This window comes from Gouania willdenowi, chromosome 14 (genome assembly GCF_900634775.1).
Source record: "Gouania willdenowi chromosome 14, fGouWil2.1, whole genome shotgun sequence".
NCBI lineage: Eukaryota > Metazoa > Chordata > Actinopteri > Blenniiformes > Gobiesocidae > Gouania > Gouania willdenowi.
Window position 1 is genome coordinate 18,949,910 of NC_041057.1, and position 25,325 is coordinate 18,975,234.

At 37.8% G+C, this 25,325-nt stretch overlaps 1 protein-coding gene across 11 annotated transcripts in view; it reads right to left on the bottom strand.

Moving 5' to 3' along the window:
* The window catches only part of msi2b (musashi RNA-binding protein 2b), a 333,212-nt gene that overhangs the window by 76,377 nt on the left and 231,510 nt on the right, over positions 1-25,325 (bottom strand). For all 11 annotated transcript variants that reach the window (XM_028467613.1, XM_028467615.1, XM_028467610.1 and 8 more), the window contains exon 8: positions 415-497. In XM_028467613.1, the coding sequence (XP_028323414.1) occupies positions 415-497 (83 nt within the window). The remainder of the gene's footprint in view (positions 1-414; positions 498-25,325) is intronic.

The window sequence follows — 25,325 nt, forward strand, 5'->3', positions numbered from 1 at the left end:
CCATATTACTTGTGTAAATAAAACACAAGCATCACTGGCACTCCGGAAGGTGTTAATCCCTAACTAATGAACTCTGCCTCTGCCAAATGCATTCCCTGGACAATACCACCTGTGTGTGTGTGTGGTCAGGAACTCAGAAGGTTGAAGCTCGACTTTCCCGTCTCTCAGCCTGACAGGCAGAATTCAGCCACACAATTTCACGGTTTATAGGCAGTACACACCATTGCCTTCCCATCCCACAGACCTACAAATTGTGTGAATCTGTGTGTGTGTGTGTGTGTGTTAGCCTGTGCAAATGAACATACACAAACAAACCACGTAAACCATCTCTGCTATTAATACGTGGGCAAAGAATAAATCAAATATTAATCCTTAAATGTCCACCTGGAATTGAAAAATAATAAGTGGACTTACCATTTTGTTATTGATTTCATGAAAATGAATTTCACAGACTTTCTCTACGATGTCTTCGCTCTCAAAAGTTATGAAACCGAATCCTATGCAGGGAGAAAAAACAAAAAAAAGGGAAGGGGAGAGAAAGCGGGAGAGAGTTAGTTTTTCAAGCCTTAACAACACATCTGACGGTAAATGCGCCACAAGAAGATCCATTATCTCTCTAACCCAATCCAAGAGAACCATGTAGGTACGTCTGAGGAAGAATGCCAGGGAAAGGAACCAGTGAACAAGACACACATTGTGCTGCTTAAATCAGGAATATGATGAAATCTGCCACATTATTAAGGGCACTCAGGACCTCTTCTACAAAGAGAAGATGGAGAAACAGCACAAAGCTCATTTAATGAGATTCAGGGAGCTTGGGCCCTGTATCGGAATTTCATTAAATGCATTTTTGTGCTCTTTTATTGAAATTTCACTGTATAACAAGCCTCTATTTTTATGCTAATACGAGCCTTGGAAAGAATGTGTCGTTGATGGTGGTGTTTTGATGGCACATTTATAGAATAAAAGCTTAACCCCTCTTTTGGCACAAAAACACAGACAACATGGTTATGGACAGAGACTTTTTGCACACACGTGGATTGCAATGTTCTGTGTATGGATGGTGAGGCACAAAGCGATGTTGCTTTTCCAAAGTTACTGTTTGCGTGTAAAAGAGAAGCCATTATTGAATAAAGCTGGGAGCAGGACTAAAGGGTGGGGATTAACTGCTGAGTCCTATCGCTCTCTTTTGTAAACACTGGCCATTTGCACTGTCTCTGTGTGTGGAAGGGCTTGTATATATTACTTATTGTTTATAATCTAATGTATGCGTTTCTATTTCATTTTTTTCTTAGTTCATTATGTGGCTGTGATGAAAAAAATATCTATCCATCTATCTAACATGAGTTTAAGGAAACAAATGCGAAAAAAAGCATCAAAATAAAAACAACAAACAGTCTACAGTATGTAATCAAGATAAGGAAAAAAAAAGGCACAATGTGATGTAAAAAAATGTCACAATCCATAAAAACATACAATCATTGATAATACATTTCACTTTAATATAAATTAGCCTTGAATACAAACTATCTAGATACAATCCTTTTAAAAAAGAGAATTAGTCCAGTTCTCTATAGCTGATCAAAAAAGTGGGTTCTTGGTGTAATTTTGTGTATTTTGTCATATTCTGCATTTTGTTGTCAATTTGTGCGTTTTTGGGGTGATTTTCTGTATTTTTGCTGTTGTTTTCCGTATTTTCCCGTCATTTTGTGTAATTTTGTTAACTGTGTGTTGTGTCATGTGGTGTTTTGTGTGTTTTTGTAGTCATTTTGTTTGTTCAAGTGGTTGTTGTGTTCATCTTTGATGTCATTTTCTGTTTTATGAGTAATTTATGTTTTTGTATTTTTGAAATTTTTTGTGTATTATGCTAAGCTTCACATTCCTTCCAAATTTTTCAATTACAATTTTTGGTGGATTTCCATTGGGTGGGGGTGCAAAAAATTTGACTGAGAGCCACATGTGGCCCCCCAGGCCACCAGTAGCCCATGTCTGCAGTAAGGAGTCAAAAACACATGACATGAGAGGAAAAGCTAATTGAGTGAAGTGAAAAAAAAAAAAAAAGCATCCTGCATCCACTCCTGGTCATCATCCACTTCAAAGGACAAATCTCAAGGTCAGAGACTAGCGGGGGGAGCTTTTCTAAACAAGTGTGTGCACTCACTAACTCAGAATACCGCAGGGCAAGCAAGCGGGGAGAGGAGATTAGTCAAGTTTTTAAAACCATGGATTTCCCATTAGATTAGCTCAGATACAAAGCAAGGCATACCAATCTTAGAACATGGACAACATCAAAGTCAAAGGTATTTAATCATTCTCAAAACCACTTTTGTATCAGATTTGTTGGAAAATCAAACATCATCTACAGTTTTTTTTCTTCTTTCTTTCAATTTCTCTTCTTCTATTTTGTCATTACTTCCTTTTTCTTTCCAGTTTTCTTTTTGATCAATTGTGTGTAACGCCTCTATTATGCACCTTGACATTCGCAGTGATTTCATCAAAGCAGGAAGAGCAGAGAACAGTGCAGAATCTTCTACTAATTCATCTGATCATCCAGAAAAATATGCCTCTCTTTGTCTGGAGCTCTTGGTGCAGCCCATTACAAACCCTGACATTTATGGTTCTCTCATGAAGACTATATCTCGCACATTTTTCACCATAAATAACAAAAGCCTCTCCTTCAGCCTTTTTTCTTCTTCTATTTTTTACACAAGCAAGAGCACATCAAAAGTATCTAGAAGATGAAAAAAAAGATATGCAAAGCTAACGTGTGAGTGAGTAAACAAGGACAACATCTAATCTAATGAGATCTTATGAGACAGAATATCAATTTCCACTGAGACTGAAAAGTGGTGCGAGCGCATCACACGTGCAAAAGGAAGGGGGGGGGCTGACGACAAGTGAGAACAGGGGGAGGGGGGGACCCCATCTCTTCATGGTAGCGCAAGCAGCACTTTTGACAACCAACAAATCAACCGTCATGAGTAATTTGTCATGGAGGTGGGTGTAGGTGGAGGGAGTGGAGTCTGGGGGAGCGGGGAAGGGAAAAGAGAAAGAGAGAGGGAGAAAAAGTGAAGATGAAAGGAGAAGGGGAGGTGTAGGGTATCGGGGAAGAGAGAGAGAGACAGAAAAAAGTGACAAGGGAGGAGGTTAACACACATGGCCCCTGTCGCCACACTCCTTCCTGCTGCTACAGGCAGCTCCTCCATCAACTGACAGGACATTTTCCACTGCACCATTATATCCACCGGGGTCAGGGCCGAGCCCCACAACCAGCGAACCCACCAGCAGGGCCCCACCACCCATGACAGGATGGCTTTAAATGAACAACAAAAAAAAAAAAAGAAGACATTTTGCTGCTGCTGTGTAGACTACTGTCAAAATGTATTGTGTTTTTACACATTCAAAAAAAGAAAAATATACACAACCAATGTATTTATTCTTCCTTAGCACCTTGATGGTTCCCCAGTGGGCTAACGAGTCCCTCCTATCTCCTTTCCTATCAACTTTACCTTAACCCCCGGAAGTGTTTGAGTGGCGGCCATGATAAGAAGCATTTGAATTATCTAAAAGCTAAGGAAATAAGGCTCAATGCTTCCTTTATAACCTCCTTTAGCCTAGGAAACACTGATGCATCCTTTACCAAAGGAGAACAGATAATGCTGCCCCACAATTCCTTGCGGGGACAACATTTAAAGGGACTCGCACACCCGAGCGCTCACAGAAACTCACAAAGACTCAATAGGAATACATATCATGTAAGTAGGACCCTATAAAATCTGTTTTATTTTTTCCCAAATTCCATGTTTTCCACTTTGATTTTTTTAAATTGATTTTTTGAAATTTTTTTTTTAGATATAAAATTTTTTCCCCCAGAAAATATTTGATTTTAACTCCTGTGAGATAACAAAATAGTTCTTAAAAAAAAAAAAACAAACAAAAAAAACACACAATTAAACAAAAATATATGTCAAAAATAAAGTAAGATACAATTAAAAGGTAGATATAAGTTGTGGTGACACAGATTATTATGACTGCTTCTTTTTAATTATTTATATGTCATATAAAGATGTAAGAGAGTGTCACCCAATTTACCCTCAGGGATCAATGTTTACTGAATCTGAGCAGGTTTAATGTTTAAGCTTTGATCAACTTAATTCAAATTAACCTTAAACCTTAAATTATCCTGATGACATCATTCCAGACCGTAATGATTACATAAAAATAAATGGACACGAGGCAACATCGGTTCTTTCCCCACTAGGAGTCAGAATATTTTACAATATGAGAAGTTATCATTAACCTACGATAGATCAGACTCTACAATCTCTGGAATCGATCACAACAACAGAACAACTTTATCCACAGATCTTCTGTAGCTCTGATTAGATGTTGTTCAAATGCTTTTAGCAGATAAAGCAGACGAGAAACAGACGAAGCTTTACAGACACAGCAAAGTTAAACAGGCACTGGTGGCTCTGTATTTAGGAGTCAGTGATGATTTGCGTTGTTTTTTGGCAGTTTAGACGGTGTTTGTGGTGGTTTAGGCGGTGTTTAACGTGGACGGGACAATAGGGGGGGAGGGCGGTGCACCCAATAAGCGCTCTCCGGAAACATCTCCCCATAAAAAGATGCTCCTCGCCTCACGGTGACCGCGTTTCATGCCGATTCTGTCCATTTAGGTGCTTAACCTTTTTTCATTGGTCGATTAATTCAAATCTTGTAATATTTTTGGAAATATTGTTTTTTCAGCACGGCAGACGTCACAAACCTTCGCCGTTGTTGGATTATTACGTCTCCTAGTGGAAGCCCATCTGATTGTCAAAACAAACGCAATGGCCTTTCCCTAACTACTTTAGGAAGTCTCCTATCAACTTTCATTAACCCTGTGATGTCACCCACGGGGTTAAGGAAACATGGATAGGAAAGGAGATAGGAGGGACTATTCGGACGCAGCCTGAGCCTCTGTCCCAGCCATTGCACTGCTGCTTTTTTGTTCCCCTATTCTATTTTGCAGGACAATTACAAGCCATAAAAACAGCCCCAACACAGGCACTCCTCACGTCTCTCCTTCTTTCTTTCTTGAACTCTCTTTCCTTCTTTAAGTAGCCACACATAGCAGGAGGCTGACCTCCAGCAAACTATTAAAAGCTGTCCACACTGACAGACATAAGAAAGAGAGGTGTCAAAACGTTCACATCCAAGAACCGTGCAACAGCTTAAACAATACCCTGCAAATGGAAACACATGGATTTGTTCTCAGGAAGGCTGATAATAGGTGTTATGTGGCTACTGGCTAAGGCCTCTTGGCTGCACCTTGCTCACACTTATTAGCCAGAACTGGGCTCGGCTTCATCTCATCGCACCACAAAATCGGCAAGGTGCCTACTTTCACGGCCTTTTACCAGCTTCATCATACTCGCTCTTTATTTCACACTCGGAGCAGGTTTCCCTGCTTCTGTTGCGCCAAAGCTCTTCTCCACTCCACCACTCCACCTCCTATTTTCAAATCAGCAGTCTGGAGGAAAAATAGCTTCTTCTGTCAAAACTAGATAAAAAAATAAATTAATAGAACTTGCAAACTAGTTAAACGGGATAAATTATGAAAAATACACTTTTGCAGTGTTTTTGAACACATGAGGTAACTTGAGTGTCCACCGGCACAAAAAATGTGAAATAAATCCATCCAGTCCTTTGTTTGTGGTCTGTGTAAGTCTTACAACACAGAGAAAAGTGCTCCATTTCAAATTTTCTGAGTTTGTGATGTCACAAGCTAAACTCCGCTGGTGACAGGGGAGAGAGAGGGTTGATCACTTCTTCTCTGGCTGTACGTTTACAGCACTTATCAAAGACAGCGGCGCTGTGAGAAAATTGCAAATGCAACAATAAAAAAAAACAATGTTGCAATAAACAAAATGTTTGATGCAGATGGCTTGCCTCCAGAAAAAAGTGTGTGTTATTAAGTATGTGTGGGTCTAATTAAACACAGTTTATATATTTTTGGTTTAACTAAATTTTCACAAGATATAATTTATTTTAATTAATAACATCAAATGGTGTATATAGATGTGTGTGGGTATAGGAATATTTGATATGTATGCGATTGCACAAAATGTATTAAATGTCACATGCCTGAAAAAAATAAAATAAAAATCAAATGTATTAAAATTAAAGCAACGATTGTACAAGCTTGTAATAAATGTTATGCAAATCGTCATTACTACAACTTCCATTTTTTTACCCCTTGTGCTAAATGTAAAAGTGAGAAAAAAAGAAAGGTGTGAAACATACATTTACAAAGATTTGTGAGGACATGAGTATGCAAAGGCTTAGATAAAGGTGACATAAATTTTCAGCTGCTATGTATAGCAGGGTTCCCCGCACTCAGCTCCCTGATGACTGCAGCTAAATATGATAAAAAATGATGTGCAGGAGAGCGAATGTGAAGCACAAATGTATCATCGCTAATGTGGAAGGTACACACATAGAACTCATTACACACCTTTCTAGGTCAATGTTAAGCATGAACAAATCGATAGGAGGAGAGAGGAAGTGTTTCTGCTGTTGCAGGTGGGTTTTTCTTGCCAGGAGGACACTCTTTGGACCGCTGGGTTACACTTTAGGTTCATCCATTCTTTAGAATCACATAATTCTAGCACATATTCCTTAAATATATGAATGATTAGCAGCGGAGCTTCTTCATTAATATACAGCAGCCATAAGCAGGCTTTAGCAGTCAGGGTTGTATGTTGCCACTGATTAGAAGAGCCCCTGATGAGTGGTGCCTACTGCTGAGCTTCTCCACCAGTGGCCCTGTCAACACAGACTACAAAAGAGAGGCAAACTGGAGAAAGTGTCACTCATCTCTCCTTTAAAAGCAAAAAAAAAAAAACGCCCAATGAACACATGTGAGAACACATGAAGCAGCAAGTGCAGGAAGGTTGAGGTGGAGCCTCCTTTGCTTCCCCAGCTGAACCGCTCATTCTGTTCTGATTATGCATCATCAAGCCCTCATCTGTCCATCGGGTGCAGGTCTACAGACCCTGTCTGTCTGTCTCTGTGACCTATCACAGAAAGGTCTCATCCTCTTGTAAAGCAGAAAAGCAGATAGAGGCAGTTTGAACACCCACAGCACAGTTAGAGTCCTTTGATCAGTATTTCCATCTGCTATTACTAGAGATCCAAAGCCCGGGGCATAAATCCTCTGTTTAACACATTTAATGCAGTGAACTCAATAACAGTGCAGGGCACGTACGGCTGAGAGGAGAAGAGAGAAAACACAAATCTGGGGAATTTGAGTGTCTTTCGTAAAAATAAAAAGGGAGAAAAGAGTTACACAGAAGAATCCCTGCAAAAGAGTTTCAGATAGTTCTGACCATTGATAGGCATCTATTGTCAGTGAGCGCCACAAAAATGTAATTGTCTGATCCAAGGGCAACATTATCAATATGAAAGTCAGCATTTACATCATCAATAAAGGAAACATTTTTTTGTGGAATTTGTTGTGTTTTTGGATTCATTTTGCTGTAATTGTGTATATTTTTCTCTCATTTTGTGTTTTATGTTGTTGTTTTGTATGTTTTGGAGTCATTAAGGGACTATACTATGAAGTTGGATGAATATATCCGAGCGTTTGCAATTCCAGAGCAGCTGTACTACAAAGCTGGATATCAACACATTAACTTAAGCCAGGTAATTCTAACCTGGCTAAATGCGCGCACACATAAAAGGGGTGCAGAGAAATTTAGGCCACAATTGAGGAATTGCGTAAAGCCATGAGATAATACAATAATTATTCATCAGACAAATAAACAGAAACACTGATCTTTTCTATTTTTCTGTTTATGTATCCGCCTCATCTTAGGTGCAGTCTGTGGCTCCGATGCTGCATTCGGTTTACAGTTCAGTAAGCCAACATCATAAAGATAGACATTTGTATTTTCTTGCAAGACAGAGGCTCTCATTATCACTAACAGTGTGAATGAATGAATGAATGAATGAATGAATGAATGAGGCTCCATCAGCTGACAAATGAAGGTCAGCTCATCAGATGAAAATATATATCTTTCCTATAGGATGTCATCGGGTAAATGAAAGGATTGCATTTATCATAAATATTTGTTCTCTCCTGTCACGTCTGATCAGATCTGCAAAGCAACAAAAAATGGCCCATTCTTGGGTCATTTTCTAAGAGAACTGATTGGTCAGGAGGCAGTGCTCATATCTTAGCCAAGACTTAAACTGGTACCAACCAGGTTAGCCGTTCAGCATTGGTAAGAAGTTAACTAGCTTTGTAGTACAGAACACAAATCCCGGAAGGTAGCTAAATAAGAGGAAATCCAGCTTCGTAGTACAAGCCCTTTGTGTATTTTTTTTAATCTGTTTTGTGTGTTGTTTTTTGTGGTTTTGTATATTTACCTGTAATTTTTGTGCATTAATGTTGTACTTCATTTTCAGTTATTTATTTGTGATGAACTTGTGTGTTTGAGTAAATTTGTGTAGATTTGCTGTAATTTTGTTTTCCTTTTGTTTATAATAATAATAATAAGTATTATTATCCTTTTTTGTATTTTTTCCTGTAATTTTATATGGGTTTTTTTGGAGTCATTTTGTGTGTTTACTTGGTGGCGCTGCACAAAGATAGACCGATGTTAGGCCGCATGCGGCCCCCTGGGCTGCCAATTGCCCATGTCTGGTATAGAAAGAGAGACACAGACACACACACCTAGAACTGAGTGTAAATAAAATACAGGCCTAAACTTTACTGTCCTTCTAGGGGAATTCTTTCTTACAGCAAAAACTCCATTCTACAATCAATGCTTGTGACAACATTGAACAGGACAAAGCACATGTATTAGAGTTTTTTCTTTTTTTTTTTTTTTTTTTTTAACCAAACAGACAAAATGTAGAATGTATATCTAACCTGTAAGGAACCCATTTTGGAAACATTGAAACAACAATTTTGGCTACAAATATTCACATAGAGAACAGCCTCTATATTAACATGAGTTATACCTACGCTGCACAACTTAGCAAAAACAACAACTTTGCCACTGGGAAACACAATTATAGAGGAAAAACAATTTGTTACAATAATACTTTATTCCATGGATTTTTAGTGTGTGGGGCCAGTGGGATTATTTTCTATTTTTCTTTTAAAATTGTGAGAAACAAAAATGTGACATGGGTTTAAAAGGGTGAAGACAAAATGTGTGTGTTTGTAATATCTAAGAGAGATCAATTAACTTACAAATTTACATTGTTGCCATCGGTTTTGTGGTTGACAAAAAACCGAATATTGTGTTATAAATTTATTATTAGTATTATTATTATTATTATTTTGTTATAAGACGTAAACTCTGAGATGTATCGCACCACTTTGGTCTTAAGTGGCACCACAAAGCACAGGCATACAGACTTCATTGTGCATTTTATTTACAGGGTAATAAGTGTCTGACTAGAGGAGCTCGCTTTAGCATTAATCAAACAGGCCCTCAGTCCTCGCTTGTTGTACATCTGCGCTGTAATGCACCGCAGCAGCCAGTGCACTCAATACATGTAGCTGTTTCCCAAATGACAATTTCTGATGGGAACTGCATGAATTTGATTTGCTGAGCCGTTTTATTTTATAGCCAACCGTTTGGAAGATGATGATGGAAAAGGACGAACTAAAGAAAAGACGCCAGGCGTAATAAAATGCTCTGTGTGGGTGTGTAAAGGCAATAGGCCCCGTGAGACTTCACCAATTCTAATATCTCTCTGGACTTTGTCCGCTCAGCATGCTGCATGTCAACCTTCAATTTAAGCATAACACATAGGTGATGATTACCCTTCAGTATGTGTAGGTGGGCTGCATGGCTAAGCATCAGGTGGTGAAAGGACCGGCTGAAAATTGGACCACAATTATCACATGGAGTGTTTGGGATTGTTAGCGGCAGCTCATAGGCTTTTAAAGGACTGGAACGTATTAGTTTAGACAACACTTAAAAGGACATCTCATTACTGATTACTGAGAACTGTCTTAACGGGGCTTTTAATAACAGAATGTCATAAAGCATCAGGCCAGAGAACAATTAGACAGAAGCACTGTGACTGTAAATTGATGTAATTAGATTTAAGCGTGATTGCGATTTTCTTCACGCTCAGCCTTAATGATTTTATGCTGCCCAAATGACTTTGTTCCAACACTTGTTTGGAAATCTTTTTTACTGTGAATAATTACATTAGTACTATATAAAATTATCTATAGAAAGCTGAAAAAAGACATTCATGTTTCAGTTAACCCCATTTGTGACCAAGTGTCTACCAGAAGATATAACTTTTTAATTGAGCTGGGCTGTTTTTTTTTTTTTTTCGTTTTTTTTGGGGGGGGCATGCAAAGTGAATTATTGCTCAAAGTTAATTCATTGCCACATTTCCATGACTGGAAAACAGACTGGCAAAGGACATGGTGTCAGAAATAGCACTGAAATTGTAGCTTTTCATGACATCATCAAGGTTAAACCAAATAAAGGTCACCAATATGTAGATATTGACATTTACCAACCAAAGACCTCAAGGAAACTACGGCAAATGAATATAAAGCATTTACAATAATAACATTCCTGCTTCCTCTGCATTTTTCTGTCGACCAGCTTGGCTCAGCGTGCAGCCGAGGAAACTAGTTTGTCTGTGCCTCTATGTAGGTCAGCCCATAGTTAGCCATCAATTTCTAGTGTCCCACTTAAAGAGACACCTCTTACATACACAAAAACACCCATTGGTTGAGCTTAAATTGCATATGCCTCCATCTAAGACGGTAACCAGGTTAAATCTCATCTCTTAAAGCTTTTCACACACACACACACACACACACACACACACACACACACACACACACACACACACACACACACACACACACACACACACACACACACACACACACACACACACACACACACACACACACACACACACACACACACACACACACACACACACACACACACACACACACACACACACACACACACACACACACACACACACACACACACACATGCTTTGTCTTTGCACATCCAGCAACACAACGGTCAGCGTTAGATTATATTTTAGCTTAATCAAAAAGTGCGCACTTCAAAAAATGAAAGCAGTTCTTTCCACCTCTTAAGTACATGTTCAAACACTAACTCCAAGAAAGCCCCTCATTAGTGCCAAACAATAAACCCGCAAGTGTGAATTTTGCTCCATCTATATGATCAAAAGTCGACGCAAGCCACAACTGAATAGAAGCAATTATGCATGAGAAGGTGACTAACTACCCCTTTACTCACTAGCAACCAGACAAGAGGCTCAAAGCAGAGTGCTATGAGGAGCAAAGAAAAGAAATGTCAGAGAAACCTAAAAAGGAAAGAATAACTATCCTTTAATGGGTATTAAGGACGTTGAATAATAAAGGTGAACAAAGGAAGACGTCACTGAAATAAGAAAAGAGTTGTGTGTTTTTTTCCTATACTAAATGTCGTGGAAGCAGGGTTACACTGAAGGCCGGGACTTAGATAAAAAAAAAAAAAAAACTTTTTCAGAAAGTCATCTTGCTCAGTAGATAAAAATGAAATCAGAAATTGACAAATCAGTTCTGTCTGACTGCCACACAGCCTCAGCTGTAGATAGACTTCACAGTCTGAATGAGCATTAGTAGTTCGATGTACTCATGAGGCAAACAGGTGGGGAAAAAAAATCCCCCCTGAGACTGAAAAAGAACTCTGAAGCATCTCGAGGATAATGATCTGCTCAAGGCAATAAACTTAAATAGCATTAAGAATAAAACATTAATATTTACACAATAAATATTTAATGGAAAACGCCCCATGCTCATTACATTTGAGCTAAGCTTTAACAGCATCATGCAGCCTCTGACAAAAAACATATTAGTAATGGGTGTTGGAAACGTTAGTAGACAGTTATAGGTAATGGTTCCATAGGCAGCAGTAAGCAGTGCCAAACTCCTCTAATATGCACCCCCGGATGGTTTCCAGTAATTTCCTCATTTTCGTCCTGCGCTACTGTGACTGACACAGTTTAAAATGCATTAGATGAGACCCATCCCTGGCAACACAGGTTAATGAATAATCTCAGTATATTTCAGTTTATAAACGTATATACTCACCCCCACCCCCTTCTTTATTTGACATTAGCTCCTCATGGATAGGATACACTTCTACTGTACTCTAAAGGTAGAAACCATGTGTTTAATGCAGCCCAGAAATGTCAAGTAATGCTCCCTGAGATTTAGTTTCCTGGTAAAACAGTCGGAGCACATGTTGGTGAAATAAAGCCTAACAAATGCTGTAACTATTTTTGCTGTTGCAATTAGGTCATGGGAAACTGGTGCTGGCTCCCAAAAAGTACAGTCCATTTAGATCAGCAAAGAGCTCTGCAGGGTCCCTGTAACTTTCTCTCTCTGGCCACTAAAAAATGAAAACAACAAAACCTCAACTCTGACATGTAATGTCTGGAAAAAGACCCATTGGATATAACCACGGCAACATAACCCAGTGACATTAATGGAAGTTCACAAGGGGTTTGGTCAGCGTATGTTTTTGGTCTTTGGATTTTAGGTTCAGAATAGGATGTTAAATTCAAATTCAAAATTCAAATTCTAAACATTTTTCTTCATCAGAGTGAAGAAGGGATGAACACAATATTTAAAGCTGTCTGATTTTTTTTTTTCTGTTTCTATAAATGAAATAATGACACTTACTGTGAAATAGGCAAAAAAATTGTTTTTTTTGTCATTTTGTTTTTGGTTTTAAAAATAGAAAATGAAAATGAGCAGTTTGTAAAGTTTTGTTATCCCATCGTTACCCTTACAAAGAAAAATGCCTTGATTTCACTCCTAATTTCTGAATTTAAAAAAATCCAATGACCAAAACATGCACTGACCATGTGTATTAGTACCATGTAACTTAAAACAAAAAAATTCATTATAATATATATATATAATATAATATATATAAATTATAATCTGAAACATTTTTTTACTCTATTTCTTGTGTATTTCCAAGAAGGTGCATTGGTGTTCGAAATTTGAGTCAATTATTATGAACTGCCTTATCTACTACATATGTACTGTTTGATTACAAAATCCATTTAGAAACAGGAAGTAGTCAACACTGGCTAGAAAGTTGCCAGCTAAAGGAAACCACAACTTTGTTAAATGTATTTTTATTATTATTATTATTATTATTATTATTATTATTAAAAGCTTCTGAAATGCTTTGATTTGGTTTCAATGCAGAAATTATAATTAGGGTCGAGCACCAGTAGGCTGCATTTAAATTAAAAGTTGAAAAGCACATCAGTGGGAATGTGACCGAAACTAAACAAACAGAAAAGCCTCAGAAAGCCCAGCTTCTCAGTGCACCTGAGGATAGTCAGACACAGACCAAGGCAATACAGAGTATTATTAGACCTGACAGAAAATGCTGCAGACGCCAGCTGGCCAACAGCCTCAGGACTTAAAAGTACAACAAAAACACAAAGACTAGTTATCTGCACCATGTCTGACTAAGGTTGTGGCTTACAGATTTTTGACATGAAAAGGAAACAATAAAGGAAGTATTATCTTATCTGTTTTTAGTTTTTTTTTTTTTTTTTTACAGACAGGCTTGTGATTTTCTATCAACACACTGGTACAAAGGTGTGAACAGAGCAGAGCAGAAAGTCAGCAGTTGGGTCAATGAAATGTGACCCTGATAAAATGTAAATAACTCAAAGCTGGCGCACCTAGGGACAGGAGGCAACAATACCTGTGGATACACAGGTGTAGGAAATGAGACAAGATTGATCTACTGCTGAAACGTTTTCACTGAAAGCAAAACAAGCAAATATGAACAATGTATTATTAAAGTTTCCGTGTGCGGCTGAGCGTGTTGTCTATCATTATGGAGAAGGTTAACATCTTGAGACATAGAAGCATCCATTCCATTCAAGCTGTAGGGAATTCATATTTTGTAAATATCTTAATATTTTTTAAGAAAGTCATTACACAATTACCCAAAATATTAAGTTTTTACCATATAACCGACCTGAAATGTACCTCAATGTCTTGTGTTATTAATGCAGTAACCAGATACGTCAGCTGGTGGTGCACTCAGAACACATACACGGCAAATAGTGACAATATCAGATAAGGTGACTAAAAAGTATAGCACATTTATATTCAGAAGAAGGAATGGTGGTAGATTTTTGATGGTTTGATAAGTAGCAAAGTTGATTGAAATATTGGCGTTTTACAGAATCTGCATTGTAAGACAATAGTGAAAGCAGAAAGAACGTTTTAGTGGGCCAATGGTCAAAGAACACCTGAGCGTGACTTCAAAATGGCTATTTTTGAAAGATTTTATTCCATCATAACAAGATGGTCCTGGGGGAAATCAGAATAGTGTGAGTTGAGGTAGGTGTTGCGTGTCCGGAAGCGTTGCAATATCTTCCAGTGAATCAGCTCTTTAGTAGGTTTAAATAAGTTTTTTGTGAGGAGTCTTCGCAAAAGCTGGAGTTGGATGTCCTTCATTGTGCATAATTGTGAGATGAAAAAGACCAGAGAGATCGACCTGATCAATAGGCCTGACCGCAAGGTTGACTACTGGGTATCAGCCAGTAAGGGAACCCAGATCACCCCAGGGACCACTAAGAACCCAAGTGTGTAGACCAGGCATCAGGTGAGCCAAGGCTTGACACAGCTGGTACCCCACCCTTACAAACCAAGCACCCCAACGCCAAAGCCCTCTGTCTTTATCAGAGGTGACAGTAACAGACTACAAGTACTCACAATACAATAATTGAGTTACTTTTATGAGTATATTTATAAATCAGTAATTTTACTTGTACTTATGTTTTGTGATTAATTTTTTTTTTCATTTTATGGCCTTGTGAACATTAAACATAATCCATATGTTCTTAGTTGTGCTATTTCTGATCAAAGCCCAGCCAATTTCTTGGGTTAAGCAAATTCATCGGTGTTATTTTAAAAATAAATTTACATTTTTATGCCTTTGTGAAAAATAAATTAATGGCGCGGTATTATGCTATTTTTCAACCATCTCCATTTTTTCGAAGAACCCCAACAACATAGTATTTGAGGTTTATTTTCCCAAACTCTGCTGTTTTAGTTAGTTTTATCCCTCTGAAAAGTCACTTTCTGAGCAGTTCTAAAAACAGTCTGTTTTGGGGCCTAGTTATACTTATTCATGAGTAGGCATGTCTGTAGATGCTGACTCCACACAACAGCTGATCTCTAGCGATTTTCTTTTGCTATCCACTCACTCGTCACTGTTTTCAGCCAAAAAAAAAATGCACATTACAGTAAAACGCTTTTTAAGCGGCTATTGTGATTGTGAGTCAGACAAAAACTGTATCAGATTGTGTGTGTGACAGCAGCAGTGGAGTCAATCAGCTGAGTCAGCTGCTTCAAACACTCACCGGAGCTGCTACGTCACTTTCTTGTCATCCTTTCCACTACGTATTACAGGCATAGCCAATTCAAGGTGATAGTCCACTGTTTTGTCCAACCGTTGCATCACATTGGGTCACAAACATCACATCATGTCAAAGGAAATACGAGGCGATATAACGGGTACTAAAAATGGAACTCCAGGTGCTACACCGTTGCTGCCCACTGCTCCTTGGGGAGGGGTTATATGCAGAGAACACATTTTGTGTATGTAGCTTTACATATATGACAATAAAGTACAATACATATTCTATATTAAACCGCAATGTTGGTTTTAGCCGTGAGGTAGTTTGAGAGGAAGAAGCTCACATTCTTATAGGGTAGGAGGAGCCAGGATTGTCAGGAGGAGGGGTTTTTCGCTAGGTGGCGTCAGGTTGTGAGAAAAATCCAACTCGCCCGTTTGGAGCTGACTTTTTACAAAATGTGGAATAACAAGGGAGGGAGGAAACAGAACTTTTCCAACTTTGACCCTCTGGATGAGGCTAAAGGAATGCCCAGTATATCACTGTGTCAAAACCATTATAAAGTGCAATTTTTACAATACTGCCCCTTTAACTTCCACTTGTGCAAGATTTGGTCTCTTCCTTTTTAATTTCATACATGAGATGTTTACTGTTTGTAAGGGAAACATGGCAAGATTTATTACCAAAAATAAACAAGGGCGGTGAAAGTAACTAGTAACTTTTACTTTGAGTTCTATTTAATTGAGCTACTTTTTAACTTGTACTTGTCTATTTTATGTATGACTTACTTGTACTTGAGTACAATTTCAATCAAGTAACAGTGTTTCTACTTGAGTAGGATATATCAGTGCTCTTTGCACCTCTGGTCTTTATATCAAGAGAGACAGGCATCAATCTTTTGGTCCCAGAGGTCCACCGACATAAATAGAATGCAGCCAGGGTTAATTTTGACACTAAATTTTGATTTACTCTTAGTTGCAGTCTTTTGACTAAAATGCAAATTAGTTTTAGTCAAATTTGAGTAACCATGACTTTTCCAATTGATATTTAGTTTTAAATACACACAGACAGATTTGATTAATGCGTAAGACCAAGAGTCATGCTACGTTGGTAAAAACAATCAGCTTATTTCCTAATGGACCAGCATTTACTTATTTTATTAGTTAACAGAAAAAGAAACAATCAACATATTTTGATATAGTTTCTGTTCACATGCATTTAAAAAAATAAAAATAAAAAAATAGTCAGTCTCGTTATTGTCACTTAAAAAAATGTGGTCGACATTTTTTTCAGCCCCAACACGTATCGAAAGGGTCTATTCCATGGTAGGGGGGCAGACGGGAAGCATTCCATCCCTAAGGTGGGTGAAGGTGACGCATTAAAATTAGAAGCCATTTTAAGCCCATTAGTCACCAATTCCAAAAAGTTTGTAGAATAGTTGTGACTCTGGGCAACTACTGTAATTACATAGTGATCAGTGTGCTTCATTAGAAGGTTCTAGTCTAGTGTGAGCCCAGTGTCTGAGCCAGAGCGGTGCCCCCGAGATATATAGCAACCAGAACTTCATTCTAACAACCTATTCTATTCTACTGATAAAATCTGATTCTTTTAAGCAAGTTTTTTTTTGCAAATTATGAGGCTGTTGGTCTATAATCGAATTTTTTGCAGTGAAAGTTTTTATCATACTCTAATTGTCCAAAGTTTTAGAGATCAACATTTTGAACCTATAAGAACGCTGTTAAAGGGAATCAGAAAAAAGTGGGGTAAAAAAAATGAGAGAGAAATAAATTGAATCTGTATTTGGTTTGGGCATTCATCTTGAAAAAAAATGTGTCAATTACTCTAAGGGCTCGAGGACAAAATAGGATTAGATTAATTAGGAGTGAGATTAAGTAGAACAGACGTGACACTACTGCATCAGCAGAGTCAGAGGCACACAGTCTAAAGCACACCGGTGTCATACCATGTTCTATTTGAACAAAAATAAGTGCAAAGAAATGGGAAATGCTGTGAACTGTACACACAGTGGTTGTTCAATGTGACTGTGGCAAATGAAAAAACGCATCATGCTTACTTCACTTTGAAATCAGAGGATGCCCAGCAGTGCCATCAGCGCCGAACTGGCACAAAGTGTTTGACTGTTGAGAAAAGTGTTGCCAGAGGTGGTTTTAAGCGGAAGACTTTCAGCAAAAAAAAAAAAATAGGCAAACTGACTCAACTATGCACATAAACAAAATGAGGGTTGTGAGAAATGGGTTAGGGTTAGTCAGTGCATTGCTGCTCTGAACTGTGGAGTCAAAAATATAAGAATATTTGCGGCTGCGGCTAAAGTCAAATTTTGTGTTAAAAGACTTGCAAAGTGGAGGTTTGTTGTAGGTCACTGCTGAATTACAGAAATAGCAGGATTTCCTAACTTTTTTTATTTTAGCTTTTAAGCTATAAAGGAACCTCCTCAGGAATGGGTTAAAAGCAGAGAACACATTTTGTGTATGCACCTGTACCTATCTCAATATTTTTTGTTAGAACTAATTTGATCTTATCAAATGCAATGGATGGTAGAATGTATTCCTAACAAGGGCATTTTTCCAAAGCTATGAAAAGCTCATCAATTTAAACCAACACATGAAAAGTGACGCTCAACAGGCTAATGCTAAAACCCAGTTACATATACATTCAATCCAACAGTTCAATCAAAGCGCTGCAAAAGGAAACAAACAGGCTAAATTAAGATTTATCAACGAAACAAAAACAACTTTAGGAATTTATACATACTTGTATGTTTATACAAGAAAGGGTTAAATCTAACATTGGAAAACACAGCACTGTAAATAGAGCTATTACAGCTGGAATAACCTTGATGCAGAGACAAAACAAGCTGCAAACTTGACTAGATATAAAGACAAAACTCGGAACACATTCTTACGCGAATACGAGATCAACACATCAATGAGGAACTTCGAAAGAAGATGAACTCTTATTTTGAACTGGAGGAATGCAAACAACGTCGGGGAATGAAATCTGCAGGGAACAAGGACGACACGAACAACGATGGAGAGGAGGAATGAAAAAAGACAACACTGACTACAGATGAGAATAAATCCTACATTAAAAAAAACAAAAAAAATAAAAAATGAAATTGTGTTCAGAACAACTGTTTGACCAGAAAGACAAGCTTTGATGTAAATTTTCTGTGTTCAAAACAGGGGACGGGACTTAGATAAGCAAACTGCTTCTCTCGTCTCCTTTTTCGGCATGTACAAAAAAAAAAAAAAGAATAACAAAACTTCTGTGAATGCAACCATGTCGGAAATAAACTGAATAAATAAATAAATAAAAATAAATTACTTAACCGTCAAAAAGAAGGATCCCAAAAACTGAATGTGATTCCTCATGCTCCCAGCCTGTCCTTCCTCGTTCCTCTCTTGGGTGAACACCTGAGTCAAATTAGTAATCACGCAGAGAGGGAGGAGCCAGAGGATAAAAGACCAAAGGAAACCAGAAAGACAGGAGACATATGCAGCCTCTCTATTCTCAACTTGTAAGTGTTTGGGCTAGAAACAGCTGTTTTCATGTTTGTTTTTATATACCTGTAGGTTTACAGTTTTTGTGATCTTGTAGTTTAGTGGATCGACAATGATTGCGATGGCCCTATGTGGGGCAGTGGTTCCCAATCTTTTTTGGATCGTGACCCCATTTTGATATCAAGAATTTCTAGCGACCCCAAGTTTTAATTATAATTATTATTTTTGATCATGTTTGAGCTCAGATTTTTTTTTAACTGAATTTTAGATTATATTTATATATTATAGTTTATTCATATTTCACACAGTGAAAGTATAGAAATACAGTTGTTTAGGATTGTGTTATTTTAATAACTAGTATATTCCCTATCGGAAGTATGTATTCAAATAGTGGGAGCTTAAGTACAGTTGTCAGTTATGGCCAAATGTGTATGTGTTTGAAGGTTGGACGTACAAGGTTTTTTTTTTTTACTAATTTTTATGTTTTTTTTGTTTGCTGTATTTTTCTGTAATGTATGTTTTTTGGAGTCATGATGTGTATTTTTGCATCTTTCTGTTGTCTTTTTCTGCATTTTTGGTATAATTATTGTTTTTTGTTGCCATTGTAGTTTGTTGCCATTGTATAAATAATGTTTAGTTTTTTGGTTTATTTTACTCATTTAGTATATTTTTATTATAAATACCTTGTGTGTGACTTGCTACCTGTCCTCCTGGTTGCCTCGTGGGACTCTCTCCATCTCCTCCGTAAGTTCTCTCACACACACACGCACACGCCCAATGCGTAAGACCCGGAAGTACCACAAAAAATAAACGTTTTGCAAAACCAAATAAGTCCAAAATCATGGATGCACATCATAGGGCCATGTGGCCGTCTTCTACTAATTATCAGAGGTTGTAAATGAACAGATTGGTGCGCTAGCGCCCCCTCACACTTAGGTCAAAAGCTGAAAAAGTCCAAAATAACGAATGCACACAGACTATGTGGAAGATGTTGAAGTTTCATCTTGAATAGACATTGCGTCGGGAATAAATTTGCTCCACAAACACACACACACACAGACGCAGAACTTTCTTGATTTATTAGAAATATATTTAGTTTTTTTTTCAAACATTTCAAACATTTATTGAGACTTTTGTGAAATTTCAGTTGACCCTATTTAAACTCCAGGTGACCCCACATGGGGTCCGGACCCCAAGGTTGGAGAACACTGGACTAGAGCATGGATACCCAACCTGACGATGCCAATATGTTTAAGCCCGGTTTGGACAGGTATCTAGAAATGATGCTTGGGTTTTGGTTAGCCTCGATCATCAGCGTGCCTGTGTTTACGTGCACTTGTTGCCCTGTGTGCACTGATGCACTCTACTGTTGACATTTCCAAATGCCTTCCACAAATAGGAAGCAGGAAGGATTCTAACCATGTCAGGTTCAGACATAAAGATCGTAATACCTTAATTTTGGCCAGACTCTTCCTTCCCTTTTTGTTTCTTTGATTAGATTATATTTCTGTTGTTACTTTTAATAGTTGTTTAGTGTCTTGTTGTTGTGGCCCTCAAGCCTTTGGCTTGTATCTGAGGGTCCATAACACTGTAAAACACAAAAACAGCTTGTCAAATAACTAATGGATACGTCACTTGCACAAAGTGGTACGAAGTGTTTATTGGATGCCTGTAATTGAAGGTCCCACATGACTCACAATTGCAAAGTGGTGCTTGGGGCACAGTTTTCTGTTTCTGGCTCAATAGTTAAGGACTAACTGGAGGAAAGGAAATGGTAAGAATTTATTAAGGCCTACATGAAATTAGAGTTGTCACGATACCAAAATGAGTAACCACGATACTATATCAGACAAAGCATCACGGTTCCGGGTAATGTCGCGGTACTGGAGCCTTTTTTATTATTATTATTATTATTATTATTATTATTATTACTATTTTTATGAACTGCAATGTGTTTGAACAAGTTAGAAATACTTACGGTAGTACCGTCGTGTAGAATTTCTGGTATAGTTGGAACCGTTACAATTTGGCACCGTGGGTATCGTGCAACTATACATGAAATACAGTCTGGATATATCTGGTTAACTCCAGATTCATTCGGTAACAGTTATGATAACTTCATATATACAGTACATCCAATGTCATCTTCAAAAGTTCAAACCAGTAGAAGTCATTGAGGTAACAGTCAAAGTAAGGAAGTCCGAAGCCTAAATCTCTTGCACAGAATGGTACAAAAAGTAAAAGATATTGTTCAGTCTTACTTTCGCATTTTAGATATTGCCAGAATGTTTGTCGGTGTTGCATTATAGATAGAAATTTTTGATGACAAGCAAAATAACAATTGCATCCCTGTCAGGTGTGCTTAATTGTTCCCTTTGGCCACGCTCAAATGTAGTTTGACAGTATGATGAAAAAAAAAAGTCAAGGTGAACCTCTCCCTAATCAATGTAATGACCTCTATCCATGATAAGGTGAGACGGAAAATAATGTCTCTTCTGGAGTAATCCAATTCCCTTAGCTTAGCTGGTGTAGCTAGTGTTATGTCTCTATCTCTTTGTGATTTCACTCTACTTGCCCGAAGACATATCACACTTATGTGGGCTAAGACCAAAGCACAGCTCATATTCTGAAGACACACAATTTAAGCAGCTACAGATGAAGAGGCTGGACACAAATACAAGAGAGGTTAGGTAAACATTGCTGCAGGGACGACAGCGAGACGAGTGGCAAGAATATGAGCTGTAAAACTGTGCAAAACCAACCTGGACATAATTGCGCTCACTGATAGGATTTCTTTAGTATAAATGGAGTATGGGTGTAATGACAAAGGTTTGAACCAAAAGGGGATTCCTTATTCAAGAATGTCAAGCACTTTTGTGCCAAGCAATAGGCCGAGCTAAATAGATGTCTCAATTTCCATTACATACGGTAAAACCAATGTGGAGAGGAGGCGGTGGGAGGTGAGAACCGCAGTCTTTCCAAAAAGGCTCTGAGGCAGGGAAATGAGTTCCTTTTGAGGTGTGAAGCAACGTGGGAAATGTATTCACCTTTTGTGTTTCTTACGTATTGATAGAGATATCAATTTTATTAAACCTGATTAGCATATTTCATTTCTAAAGTGGAAAGAAAAAAACGGAAATAGGAATGATAATCATTCCATGAATGAATTGAGATGGAAAAGCAAATGACTGAGAGGAAATTGGTCAGAAACTGATGATGACATCGTTCCATGTTATGTAGCTGCTTTTTTTTCTTGACTTAAGGAGACAGGTACGCACAGGTACGTTGGTTTCTTACGGAAAACCAGCTTGGTTAATTGGTGACTGTAAATTTGAGAGTCTTTCTCTTGACTGTTTTTGCCCTGCAAGAGAACGGTGTCTTGTCAAGGGTACAACCCATGTTGTAGGAAGTCAGAATACAAGAAGAAAACTTACAACCTACCCAAAGATAATATCTGCAAAAACATCTTAAGCAAAGTGAATAAAAATTTACTCTGAATAAATCCTGTTATTTAGTGAAAATAACTAATGTCCTGTTGTTTGGGCATATTTGTTTATCACAGCAGTAGGGGGTCATCCTGCTATAGATCAATAGACGTGCATGCATTCTGGAAATAATAATAGCCATAGAATAGAGACAAACCCATATTGACTAAAAGTAAGACTATTAGCACTAGTTTTTTACCCTTTAGTAAACAATTTTAACTGATCATTTAGTTCCAGCTTGCTCCTTGGTGGTTATTTTTAGTGTGTATAAACTGGCCTCAGAACTTTTAATAGTGCACCCAGTCTCCCAGAGTAAATTTGGAAATGAAAACATTAGTTGGCAGTGGTGGCGTGCCTGGGCCATCGCTGTGGGATGTTGAGCGAGTTCCTTAATTCTGTTGTATGGCACTTTAATTGTATATTAGGGTAATTTATTACAATTGCTATGATTTTTACTACACGTAGCACTTACAGTAAGTGTAACTTATAAATATACAGTAAATTCCTACTTATATTTTGATTAGGGATTGTTTGCTTGTCTGTCAATTCCACTTATCGGTTCCTCTTATGTCGCAAATACGTAACGATAAACTCCTCCAGGTCCTGTATATTGTGTTTATGCTAGCACCAAGTGAAGCTCCTTCCACCATATAGCTGCTTGTGTTTGTAGCGTCTCTGTTGCTACGCTACTCACTTCCGTGTTCTGTATACTCATGCAAAAGTTGCTTCTTGCACAAAAACAACAAACTTCAGCAAGAACACACACCTCGCTGACAGTTTATGTCCTCATAACAAGTAATCTGACACGGAAGATGGACTGGTACTGATCGTTGTCTTTAGTTTGCTCACATGTAACAACAGGGACGGTGTCTCTGAAGGTCCATTGATAGAAATGTAAACAAAGGCAAAACTGAAGCTTTATTTTTAATATGTTCTTTTTCACAGAAGAATTATTTGTTTCATGTCTGAATTAGTTTTTGATCAAGTTGTTCAAGTTCAAAAGGAGCACTGTAAATATTCTCACATGTTTGTAGCCAAAATATGTCATATGTTGTAATAATAATATTTCATGAATTTTACATAGCGCTTTTGTATATATTATTATCCAGTGAAAACAATCTATACCTGGTGGGTTAAAAGAGAGCTGATATCCCTTCAGGAAATTAAGGAGACAAAGATAAGATAATAAAGAGTTAAAGCAAACAAATCCATTTGTATTATTTAATTCTCTCACCCAATGAGAATCAATAAGAGAATCGGTAAGGAATCAAATCAATAAGCAGTATCAATAATGGAATCGGAATCTCTAAATTCTTATCAATTACATCCCTAATTTTGATATTCTCACAATTGGCTTTATTTAAACATTTTTTTTTTTACCGATAGCCCCTTGGTGGTTCTCGGTACTTATTTACGTAGTCAGACCAATCTTGTGTAAATAATAAAGTGTTAAACGAGTACATGAGTTGCAGACAAAAACCATGCCGAGAATGAGGCCTCGCATTGCCTACATGGCCAGATTGTTATTAATATTTAAGTGTGGGTTATATTTAAAGGCGTAACGCAGTAGCAGTTCATGTGAAATGAAGAACACTGATGATGCCACTTTGTTGAGGCCCATTACCATTTAGCAAAGATTGCTTTCATTGAGTGTGCCAAATGCTTAGAGGCGGAACAGCCACTTGTGTTTACTTTACAGATGCTGTTATGTTGTCCTCACAAAGAGCTTTTTTTCCTGCCTTCCACCTGTGCACACTCTCAGACACACATGAGGCAATCATGACATCATTGGCTCATCAAGCCATACGCGGTGATGTCATTCTAATACTATCGACCTTTGTAATCACACAGGCTTTGCTCCTTCTTCAGCCTCTGATCACACGTTTCCCTCCCTCATGTTTCATCTCACACACTGGTCCAAAATTAGAGCTGTGGAGAGCACGTATAATGGCATAGTTCAATTGCAGAATGATGAAAAACAAAAAAAACAAAGACGACGCTAAGTACACTTAGCGTTTTAAGATCTAAAACAAGATGCATTATAACTAGGTTAATGCACATGCTAAGTAAGATCTTTTTTTTTTCATAAACTTCAATGAAATAAGAAGAGTATATACCAACCCTAATCAGGTTTGATTGAAAAACCAATTTTACAGAAGTTACTCTACTTTAATTTCCATGTTTTGGTTTCTTAGGGTAAAGAAATTGGCAGAAAATGCATCATTCTTTGCATCAAGTTACCTTCACTATATTACCTGCTCTGTATTTACCTAAATGAGTGCTCCATAGACATGGATACCTCAACATAGAACATGGAGCCTAGATAAATGCTGCTGGTCTGCCAAACAGGCTTTTCATGTTAGTAAAGACTCAGTAGAAAGTCCTTTCACTGATTCCTCTCCAATCTTTACAAACAATCCAACACTGCACTAACTTAAATAACAACACAGCAGGAAATAAACAAGAAACTGTACAATTTTCAACACAGCTTTGTTGGTACATGCATAGACAAAGTATTTCTGCACTCAGTCACTGAAGCCTTTGGTCCTTTAGATGCATCTTTTAAGAGTCAGCAATACTTGGTGGTAAAAAGCTCACATCCCTGTTTAGTTTTTCTCTCTCCTCTCTGGATTTTCCTTTGACTCTGCTTCTCTGCAGAAATGGAGCTCATTTCAATCTCAAAGTTGCCATCTGGTGAAGCAATGCCAGCTCTAAATGAGTGGATTTAATCCTACACAACAAGGCTAGAGCACAGGAAGTGTTCTCACGAGCGAGGCTCGGAGAGGAGAACTGAGATAAAGACAAGAAAAGAGGGAGAGGAAAATAAGAGTGAAGAGCTAAAAAGGGTTTTGTGACCTCCACT